Raw genomic sequence first — 12,271 nt, forward strand, 5'->3', positions numbered from 1 at the left:
CGCTACACAGCCCCTTGAATCTGGTATTTTAGTCGCCTCTTACGACAGGCATACCTACCGCGGGTATATTCTGATCCCCTAACCCGCTGGGGTTCGAGACCCTAGTCACCAATAGGTATGAAAACTACCCTGTATTAAAGCACTCATCAACAGCTTTCATTTGATATCCATATTGTATAAACACATTCTAGGGGTGCCCGGGTCCACGTTTTGGCCTATATCTCGAGACCCTAGTCACCAATATGTATGAAAACTACCCTGTACTAAAGCACTCATCAACAGCTTTCATTTGAAATCCATATTGTATAAACACATTCTAGGGGTGCCCGGGTCCATATTTTGGCCTATATCTCGAGACCCTAGTCACCCAGGGGTACGAAAAATACCCAGTGTCAAAGTACTCATACACAGCTTCCATTTGATACCCATATTGTACAAACACTTCCTGGAGTTACCCGGGTCCATGTTTTGGCCTATATCTCGAGACCCTAGTCACCCGGTATCAACGTACTCATTATATAAACCTTCCCCGTGGAAAAATACATATATATACAAATTTTCATAATAATCGGTCCAGTAGTTTTTGAGTTAATCGATGACATACATACAAACATTAATTTTTATATATATAGATATATGGCTAACCGTGGTTGGCGGCCATCGTGGTGTGATGGTAGCGTGCTCCGCCAACCACACCGTATGCCTCGGGTTCAACCCCCGGGCAAAGCAACATCAAAATTTTAGAAATAAGGGTTTCAATTAGAAGAAAATTTTTCTATGCGGGGTCGCCCCTCGGCAGTGTCTGGCAAGCGCTCCGAGTGTATTTCTGCCATGAAAAGCTCTCAGTGAAAACTCATCTGCCTTGCAGATGCCGTTCGGAGTCGGCATAAAACATGTATGTAGGTCCCGTTGGAAGAGAAGCTCTCTTCGGAGGTTATCGCGCCTTACATTTATTTTTTTTTAAATTTTTTTTTAGATATATGGCTAAACCGATTTGGGATTTCAAAATCAACTAACCATCATCTCTCCTTCCTGTATCTTTCCTAAAAATTTCATGGTAATCTTTCTATCCGTTCTCGAGTTATGGAGTGACAATCAAAATGTACACTTCTTTTTATATATATAGATTTTGAGAGCGATACTAATCTGATATAAAGTCCGCATAATCAACCCAGTTGGTCCACATATTAAATTTATTAATAATAACGTAGGACCCAGCAAAGAAGGGAATGGTATAGGGAAGCAAGCGAGGATTAAATTAGATTTTCATATCAAAAAAATCGCCACTAGGTGGCGCAAGGATCGATATATTAAAAAATCGTATTTGTGGTCGATTTGGCTCATATTTGGAACACATACTACATACATGAATAGAAAGTGACATATGAAAAAAAATCGCCGCTAGGTGGCGCAAGGATCGATATATTCAAAAAAATCGTATTTGTGGTCCGATTTGGTCTATATTTGGAACACATAATACATACATGAATAGAAAGCGACTTATGATGGCTCATATTTGGAACAAATATTACATACAGTCCGGTAGAAGTGACATCAAAATATTTTGGAGTTCGAAGAGGGACGAGCATACGTGGCGCTGAGTCGAGTAAAGTCTTTGGAAGGATTGTGTTTTGAGGACTTAGATTGTAACAAATTGTCAATAAAGAGTCCTTGTAATAATGAGTCACTAATTGAACTAAATATAATGAGAAATAATAGGCAATTAAATAACGACTAAAAGCTTGAAAATAAAATAATTTTAAAAAAACTTTTTTAGTTGAAACGGTTTTATTGAAAACAATATTTACATGAAGTAATAATAATACTAAAAGAAAATAATTAGGTAGGTCCTAGGTACTAGTTATCACATTCCTCATCAATCTAGGGTGTTGATCAGACAATTAAATAAAACCGTTGGGCGTCAGCAGTCACTTGTATCTACATAAACAAATCAATCGTTATGTCTACACATATGTACATACAAGAAGCGGAGAGATATGCACAATCACATGCATATAGCTGAGATACTCACAAAAGTATGCAATCATCGGTTGAAGTATCACTCACATATACACGCGCATATGAGAAGCTATAAACGTGCATCTGTAGTTTATAGCTGGTAAACAAGTAGTAAATTCTAGAAGAAGAAACGTCTAGAAGTATGCGAACGAGGAAACCGAAGAGTATAAAAGCAGCACCAGCTGAGGCATGAACAATCAGTTTGATTTAAGCACGCTATTGGTTGCGAAGTATAAGTGTTATTGTACTTTCAAAGTAGTCTAATAAAAACCATTTTGCATTATTTAATATTGGAGTTATTTATTCAACAATTTAGCTATACGAACGTTAGCAGAAGGTTGCAAATAAGCGGAATTTCACTAAATTCGTTACAATAGTTTATTTTTGTACAGATGAGCCAACCATATAGTTGAACTATGGTATTTTAAGGCAGTTTTTTTTGGCAGCACCTCACTTAACGACGAATTTTTGCTGTACAATTGTTGCGTTAAAAAGTATTCAAAATTCAAAAAAATTAAAAAAATTTTCTTTTGTTCTTTTTATTTCAGCCACGTCACTTCAGAGCACGTCAAAAATCTTCAGAGGTTCGGCGAACATCCGTAGGCGGGTCTAATATTGCTGCAACTGGACACGATCATGATAGTAATCAATTACCACCGCCCATTGGCCAGTATAATGATTTCGTTTTCACAAGTGAATCGGAAATGGAAAATGGTTCGACTAACGTTGTGCACTGGAAGCATGGTGCTAAGCGCCATCACCATCATATTGAAGTAAAGACTGAACGCAGCTATGACACCTCCTCATCAGGTATTTCACCGCATACAGCTAACGATCGTATCAAAAGACGTAAGAGCGATGATGGATTGAGTTTATGCAGTAGTATGCAGGATAGTATTGATGCAGGTGCATCTATGGATTGTCATGTGGGTACCGGTAATGGTGGTGGTGGTGGTGGCGGCGGTGGCAGTGGTGGTATTGGTAGTAGCAATGGTACACAAGTACAACGCAAAAAGAATTCCATACGTTCACAATTGGCACAACAAATGCTAAATTCATCAACGCGTGTACTGAAAAAACCACAATATGTGGTTAGGCCAGCAGGGGGGCATCTATCAACGGGCGGGGCAGGTGGGTTAACTGGCAGTCATGTGAGTGCTACAAATTTAGCACTCGATCCAACATTGCTAAAAATCATATTCCGCTATTTGCCCCAAGAGACCCTAGTCACATGCTGTTCCGTTTGTAAAGTGTGGTCAAATGTAGCTGTTGATCCTGATCTCTGGAAGACAATGAATTGTGCTGAGCATAAATTGTCTGCCTCTTTGTTAACGGCTATTGTACGTCGTCAACCAGAGCATTTAATATTAGATTGGACACAGATAGCTAAACGACAATTGGCTTGGGTTATTGCACGTCTACCAGCGCTCAAACATCTTTCATTGCAAAATTGTCCCATACAAGCAGTGCTGGCACTGCATACTTGCCTCTGCCCGCCATTACAAATATTAGATTTGAGCTTTGTGCGTGGTCTCAATGATGCCGCCATACGTGATATATTATCGCCGCCTAAGGATTCACGACCGGGTTTGGCTGATTCAAAGACTCGTCTACGTGACTTGAAAACGCTTAAGTTAGCTGGTACTGATATCACCGATGTAGCGTTACGTTATATAACACAAGCACTGCCAAATCTTGTACATCTTGATCTCTCGTCATGTCAGCGTATTACAGATGCTGGTGTAGCACAAATTGGTACTTCACCGACGGCTATTGCAAAATTGGTCGAATTAAATTTGAGCGCTTGCAGATTGATCTCCGAATTTTCATTAGAGCATTTAGCTAAATGTGAACAACTGATTTGGTTAGATTTGCGGCATGTGCCATTGGTACCAACGCAAGCAGTGATAAAATTTGCAGCCGAATCAAAACATGATCTCTGTGTTAAGGATATAAAATTGGTAGAGAAGAGAAAATTGATAAAACCGGCACCGCAAACAACAACTAGTTTAGGTGGCATGGGTTCAGTAAGCAGCTGGAATGACTAAATTTCTGCTAATTGAAAAAAAAAAATCACAATTAGTTTTAAAATTACTTACGTTATATGTATGTAGTTTATCGAAGTAAGTTTTGATGATGTAAGAATGGTTGTATGAAACATTCATACAAAGTTTTAACAATATCTGACGATTGGATAAAATAATAATAAATTATATTTATAAATATATATTAATGCACACACAGCGACAAAAAACACTTTGAGCTTAGCACATACCAACGAATATGTAAAAGATCTCGGCTTCTTTCTGAAAAACGCGTATAACTAGAATTCGGTTCAAAATGTCATAGCTATTAAATAGCCTTCTATTTCAGATTTCGCCTGAAAAATGACCTATCTCAGAAGTTGTTCCAAATGTACACTATTAATTACACTTTTTGCGACTAAAGCGCGGCATTCAGATCACAAGAAAGCGCTCAAGAATTTGTTTGGCGTTGTTGTTGTATCGATAAGGTTGCTCCCCGAAGGCTTTGGGGAGTGTTATCGATGTGATGCTCCTTTGCCGGATACAGATCCGGTACGCTCCGGTAACACAGCACCATTAAGGTGCTAGACCGACCACCTCGGGAACGATTTATATGGCCACGTTAAACCTTCAGGCCATCCCTGCCTCCCCACCCCCAAGTTCCATGACGATCTTGGGGTCGCCAGAGCCTCGTCTGTTAGTGAGACAGGATTCGCCGCGGATAGGTGAGGTTGATAATTGGGTTTGAATAAGCTATATATTGCGCTGACAACCTGAAGGGTTGCGCTACACAGCCCCTTGAATCTGGTATTTTCGTCGCCTCTTACGACAGGCATACCTACCGCGGGTATATTCTGATCCCCTAACCCGCTGGGGGCCAAGAATTTGTTTGTTGGATTCCTCTTGTGAGCCAAGATATATTGATTGTGGTGAGGTAATTCAGTGCGACTTAGAAGTTTATTGTGGCCGAATTCTCTGCACAGCACCTCAACCAAACCAAGCTCCGTGTGGGAATCCAGGATGTTGCTCGGCTTTAGAGAGTGTATGTGTTTGCTATCTAGTTTCCCGCAACGGCATCACATTCAAGAAGGATGTGTTCTGCAGTCTCATCCTCTCTGTCGCAAAACTGACACAGGTTATTAGACCGTATTCCTTGTTTGTGCTTGTGGTTATTTAGTCTGCAGTGGCGTATAGGTATGCCAGTTAAAACTCTAAGGCTGCGTTTTAGGAGATTAATCATGGCTTTAGATCTATTCCAACTATCTTCGCACTGAATAATATTGCCTTGATTCTAACGATTCTCTCATTTGTTTGCAGATCGATTTCCGACCTGAAAAATCGTCGGATAATGCCCGAGTGGTATGGATATCTTAGATCCGGGACCGTAGATCACCGTTTTGATGCCATCTGTTGTCTTCGAGGCATCGGCATATAAGTGTGTGCTTCCGTTGGAATGCATCTTGTTTGGAAGTGTGTAGGACACTTTGTTCCTCAGCTCTATAGTATAAAACTTTTAAACCTAATCTGCTTCCTGGTGCCATCTCTGGGAAGCTGGATGAGTAGGATTTGTTCTTTCATCATCTCTATATTCCGGGACTTCATCACTTTGCCTATGTCAGAGCCAACCTTAGCAATATTTACCAGCGCGCCTGGGTGACAGCGCAATCACTAATGAGTAGCTGCACTAGCTCGAGCAGAACCTGATTGCACCTCTTGGTGCTCATGCAACTGATCCATACACTATGATGGTGCTTGCCATCAATGTGTAATTCCACCTTAGGATCTTGGGGCTACATCCCCAGATGTAGTGCATCTGCACACCATTATCGCTCTCGACGCCTTTGATATGGTCCCAGCGGGTTAGGGGGTCAGAATATACCCGCGGTAGGTATGCCTGTCGTAAGAGGCGACTAAAATACTAGATTCAAGGGGCTGTGTAGCGCAACACTTTCAAATTGGCAGCGCAATATATAGCTTCTCCAAACCCAATTGTCAACCTTATCTATCCGCGGCGAATCCTGTTTCACTAACAGACGAGGCTCTGGCGACCCCAAGCTCCTCATGGAACTTGGTGGTGGGGAGGGAGGGATGGCCTGAAGGTTTAATGTGGCCATATAAATTGTTCCCGAGATGGTCGGGCTAGCACCTTAATGGTGCTGTGTTACCGGAGCGTACCGGATCTGTATCCGGCAAAGGATCATCACATCGATAACACTGCCCAAAGCCTTCGGGGAGAAACCTTATCGCTACAACAACAACAACAACAACGCCTTTGATATGATGTTGTGGACGTGCTATTTCCAGAGTAGCTTCGATTCGAAGGGTACTCCCGAGTATTTTACCTCGATCACATGTTCCAACCGTACCCCAAAAGTATCTTAAGCATTTTCTTATGATCTGGATACAGTGTTTGGAAAAAAATATGCATACAATTCCGAGAATTGTGTTCTTCAATCTAATTTTGAGATGGATTGGGTGATCTTAGCTTAGTGATTAGATAATCACTTAGCTATCTATATGACTACAATATTTTTCATGATAAAAAAATGTCTCTCCTGTACTACCAGGCCATATTACACAGTCAAACAAATTTTGCTTTTGTATCTTCGAAAATTTCCCTTTGCTGGGTTCCCAGGCACAGCGGCATTGAAGGGAATGAATTCGCGGATGAGATGACTAGGAAAGGTTCCGATTTAGACATAAATGAGGTGGACAGCTCCGTCCGACTGCCGCTGAGTTGTCTACTAGGGAGAATCAACGTATATGAGAACAGGGCAACGGACTTGCTATGGACCAATAGGGTTGACTGCGAAGTCCCATGCTTTGATAGGAAGGGCACCAGCTTCTTTCTCAAATTGAACAAATCTGCGGTGAGGGTACTTACGGGTGTTATCACACCAATGCTCCGGCGGTGGTGAAAACCAACAAGCTCCCTCTGCATAAGCTGTCAGGATGAGGAGGAAGAGGAGTCTATCTACCACTTTCTCTGCTGATGCACGGCGCTTCGAAGAAAGGGCTAAGATTTCTGGGCTCACGCTTCTTCGGCAGCCTGGCAGAGATTGGGAAGGTGGACGTCTCGCTTCTTCTTGGGTTCATCAGGGGAAGCAAGTGGTTCGTTGAGGACCGCTAGGAGGTAATGGGGCTAAAAGAATTTGCCGCCACCCTGTAGTTACTGAGGGCACTCACAATGGACAAAAATGTCTCCGAGTGGAAGTGTGGGTATCACCCACGCACGCCCTCTTAACCTAACCTAACCATCTTTGAAAATTTATATATTTACTAAAAATGGCGCCCAACGTGGGGATATTTAAAGACGTCCTACATCTGAAGACTTAATAGGCCCCTAGGCTACCAGAAGTTTGTTCGAACTGAAAACCCTTATCAAGAGCAGGGTATATGTACTATAAAATAACTCTCTCCCCTTCGCAAATACTAACAGTTTTCTGGGATCCACCTACCAAATCGAAAAATTGCGACTTTTCGTAGGTGGGGCCTTAGTTGGGCGAGCGCAAGACACAAACAAAATAAATGATGTCACTGGGTATATTAAATTCATGCACGTATTGTGCGCCCATTATAGTTTACAACCATCTCTATTACATGATCGGCCTAACTTTATTAGTTTAATTTCGTAAGGCTTGCATATGATTTGAAATTTTGTAGCCCACGCCTGGTGTCACGCTTTCTTTCTTCAATCTGGTTATGACTTTCGCCGAGTATACTTTAAGGGTTGTCCCCTCCTTTTCGTAAATTTAGTAGATTGTACACAATTTTGAACCGCCTGTAAATATTTCAATCATCGGTAGAGAGATTAGATTAAGTGAGGCTGTCAACTTCCCAACAGAGGAATTTCGACACCTTGCTAGTAAGTAGAGGTATTAGCCGCGCGTTTACTCATCTGAGCCGATCACCACCTTACAGGGATGAAGACGGGTTTGCTTGAGATGAACGAGAGTTAGGAGAGAAATCCTACCATAACTGCGGACATTTGCCAACAATATCAATTATAACGCCGATGTAAATAACTTTTATCATATAGTACCAACGTACACGAAACTCTAACGACGGTCCCCTGGATTCAGGGATATTTTACCAACTCGCCTAAAGTGTGGAGACATTCAGTCCACGTGAGATCTTGTTTGCCCGAAAAATGTATGGAGTTAGGTACAGTAGGCTCAAGTAAATTTTTATTCAAAATGAGATAGACAGTCGACTTTGGTCATATTTTGTTGATATAGGTTGTAAGTCAGCATTTTTTTATTTCTGTTTGATATTACAGTCTCAAGTTGACTTAAAGGGCCAATTAAACTTCCTTAACCCTAACGCCATAGTCGTAACCATACCCATATCGATAACCATCTCCAATGTGATCGATTAATGGTGCCTTAACCCAAAAATCGTGAAAATTTCATAAAAATGAAGAAAACACAAAAAATTACAAACATATTCCACAAAAGTAAGTCTCTTGGTCATAACGAATCCAAAACAATGAATAAAATCTACAAAAAGTTATTAAATTCACCAACTCAAATATTTTTAGGTTATGGATATGTCGAGAAACCAAAAACCAATTGGTTGGCTATGGTATGGTTATGGTGTTAGCGTTATGGTATGGCACCATTAATCGATTAAATTGATTTCCATAAGGTAGGTTCGATCAGCTGTTTTATCTGGTTTTGGATAAGTCACCATTAATTGGCTCTTAAGTCCTGTGGATCAAATCTTTGTAGCGAACTTCACTAAAATTCAATCTAGCATCTTTAATTATATGAAGTACAGGTTTACTTGGGTTAGAGATAGTCCGCAGGATTCGGACAATATAGTCATCATTTTCCTTGTATAACGACAAGCATGGTATGAAAAAACATTATCCTAACAGAAGTTAGTCGTGTAGACCACCACTTTGCAATACCTAGTACAGGGTAGCTCTTGGAATAGACGGCCGTGCCAAAGCAGGAGTGTTATTTCCTGTGGCGTGCCCCTTCTTACTTTTATTATAGTCTAGCCGCTGGGAGCCCAACAGTTTGAGAACGGCAGGAAGAGTTTTTCTGTAGATCCATTTTTGTTATATGCATGCTGCGAAGCCGACAAGCGCTCTTGAAAAAGACAAATGAGTATGTTAAAATAATGAAGTATGTTATGCTCCCATTCGCCGAAAAAGATATGCCACTCAAATGGGTGCTACTCATGGAATGGCCAGCTCAATCTCGTGACCTCAATCCCATCGAAAACCTTTGGACAGACCTTAAAAAAGCTGTATGGGATGCAAACGCAAAAAGCAACCACACGATCTATGGGGTCAACCTAATCTACCCGTGGCGAATCCTGTTTCATTAACAGCCGAGGCTCGGGCGACCCCGAACTCCTGATGGATTAAGGGGGTGGGAGGGCGGTATGGTCAGAAAGTTGCATGTGGTCATACCAAATCGTTCCCGAGATGATCGGGCTGGTGCCTTTATGGTGCTTGGTACCGGAACGTTCCGGAACACCAAAGGGAAGGTGTCGACCTTTCATAGACTCTTATGAGAAACGATGTACAGTAGCGATTAAAAATAAAGGTGATGTGAATCATGAATTTTTGTTACTTAATTCGCCCTTACCGTTTAAACGGGTATGACCGTCCAACAAGGCGCGCCAGTCGCTTCTTTGTTAGGTTAACTGGCGCCAACTGGTCACAACAAGTGAATATATATCATTTTCCACCTGACACTTCCAGCGGAGTGGGGGCGCCCTCTTACTCTGCTTCCATATGTGTGTTCCGATAAAAATAATTTCTTAGCCGGCGCGTTGTTGTTGTTGTAGCAGTGCTTCGCCCCACCGAATAGGTGTGACCTATCACAAATTGTCATCAATATCCTCTAACGGGAGTCCAAAAAAAATTGCTGTTTCAACAGGGGAGGACCATAATGAGCGGGGTGTTAGAGGAGTTACAATGGAAGAGATGGTTGGTGTCATGTGGGGACACATTGCAAGCAGGGCATACATTTTGTATGTCGGGGTTGATTCTGGATAGGTAAGAGTTTAACCTGTTACAGTGTCCAGAACGAAGTTGAGCTAAAGTGACTCGCATTTCCCTAGGGAGTGTGCGTTCCTCTTCTGCAAGTTTAGGGTATTGTTCTTTGAGTATAGGATTCACCGGGAAATTCCTGACATAGAGGTCCGACGCCTGTTTGTGGAGTTCACTGAGGACCTGCTTGTGTTTTTTGGCTTCATACGGCTGTGTTCTCAGGTGCCGTATTTCCTCATAATACTTACGGAGATGACTTCTTAAGTCCCTGGGCGGTGTTGGCTCCCTGGTGGGGAGTATTCTCGCCTCATTATGTAGATGGTGTTCTGGGGACATAAGAAAACCCGTGGCGGTTCTGAAGGCAGTATCTTGGACGGCCTCTACCTTCTTCCAGTGAGTAGTCTTTAGGCTTGGCCACCATATCGGGGACGCGTAGCATGCAATCGGCTGGTCAATTGCTTTGTAAGTGGTAATGATCGTTTCTTTGTCTTTTCCCCAAGTACTGCCAGCAAGAGATTTGAGGATTTTATTGCGGCTCTGGATTTTCGGTACAATTGCGGCTGCATGCTCACCAAAATGTAGATCCTAATCGAACGTCACACCCAAGAGTATGGCGTGTAAGACAGTCGGTAGTGTAGTGCCATTGACGTGAATGTTCAAAATGGTCGACATTTGGCACGTCCATGTTGTAAATAAGGTCGCCGATGATTTAGTCGGTGATAAGGTCAGGTCTCGCGAGGTGAAAAAACTGGAGAGATCAGGGAGGTAACCGTTTATTTTATTACAAAGCTCATCGATCTGTGGGCCTGGGCCTGTGGCCATTATTGTGCCGTCATCGGCGTAAGTGGCGAAGGTAGACACCACTCTGTGGCAGCACTTGTTTAATTCTTCTTGGTTTTGATATTTCGTTTCTAAATTGCACCGATGCCTGCCGGACACCCAGATAATTTGCGGTCAACCTTTTAAGACATGGGGTAAGGGTACACCCTACTTTGCTGCTCGCAGTAATTTCCATGAAAACACATCTTACGTTATTTTTATTAGTGCCTGTGTATAAAAAACTCGTTTGTCCCTATATTTAGTTATGAAATAGTCCCTTAGTATTGAAATAAAATGATTGCAACTTTTATTTTGGTTTTCTAGTCATTTCAAAAAATGTTAGCCGTAGGTGCATACTACTATTTCAGTGGGTTAGGGGGTTAGAATATACCCGCGGTAGGTATGCCTGTCGTAAGAGGCGAATAAAATACCGGATTAAAGGGGTTTGTGTAGCGCAGACCTTTCAGGTTGCCAGCGCAATACATAGCTTCTCCAAACTCAATTGTCAACCTCACCTATTCGTGGCGAATCCTGTTTCATTAACAGCCGAGGCTCTGGCGACCCCGAACTCCTAGCGGATCTAGCGGACAAATCGTTCCCGAGATGGTCGGGCTTGGTACCGGAACGTACCGGATCTGCATCCGGCCATAACTCGATAACACTCCCCAATGCCTTCGGGGAGTATCCTTATCGCTACAACAACAACTATTTCAGTGCTCGCAGCTGTACATAGGCAAACAAATTTTAGAAAGGGTTCAGTTTCGAACTTCGAAAGCCAATATCGATGTTTTGGAAGCTATCTTCGATAAATTTATTTACTTGGGGATCAATCTCTACAAAAATATTGGTTTCGTTTGACACTCAGTCGAGTTTTGCGATGCGATTTGTATAAACAACTTTGGACAATTTTTTATCATGCGTAACATTGTAAATATTCTAAAAAAAATTAATTGGTTTTTGTTGCTGAGTGTAGGTATAGTACATATATACATAAATAGCAGTTAAGTTAAGCTTTCTTCAAAACTAAAATAAGTTTTGCAATCAACAACAACAATATATGAACCAGTGACTCGAATGTGGTTGACTTGTAAAATTATTTTCAGGGGCGGAAACTATTATTCCTTTTATAATATAATTCCTTGCAAAACTGTTAATTTTGGACTTTTAATATATTTGGATCAAGATATAAATTATTTTCGGATTTTTATTACCTGGGTCCGATAGAACTAGTTAAACTTCGACTTTCAAAAATAAAAGTCCGGAAATAAAAGTTAATTCCGGACTTTTATTTTTAAGGCCAAAATAAAAGTCCGGCTTGATAACAAAGAAACGGCTTATCCGAATAAAAATTTTTTTTATTTCCGGAGTTTTATTTTTAAAAGCCCGAGTTTAACTAGATCTA

General features: G+C 41.5%; 1 protein-coding gene across 2 annotated transcripts in view; it reads left to right on the forward strand.

Annotated features, from left to right (window-relative positions):
• Positions 1–4,246, forward strand: part of Kdm2 (Lysine demethylase 2) — a 63,507-nt gene extending 59,261 nt beyond the window's left edge. For both annotated transcript variants that reach the window (XM_067792252.1, XM_067792261.1), the window contains exon 6: positions 2,568–4,246. In XM_067792252.1, coding sequence (XP_067648353.1) covers positions 2,568–4,067 — 1,500 coding nt within the window. In that variant the 3' untranslated portion in view covers positions 4,068–4,246. The remainder of the gene's footprint in view (positions 1–2,567) is intronic.
• Positions 4,247–12,271: the final 8,025 nt, after the last annotated feature.

The sequence above is a fragment of the Eurosta solidaginis genome, chromosome 1, assembly GCF_040869045.1.
Source record: "Eurosta solidaginis isolate ZX-2024a chromosome 1, ASM4086904v1, whole genome shotgun sequence".
NCBI classification, from domain to species: domain Eukaryota; kingdom Metazoa; phylum Arthropoda; class Insecta; order Diptera; family Tephritidae; genus Eurosta; species Eurosta solidaginis.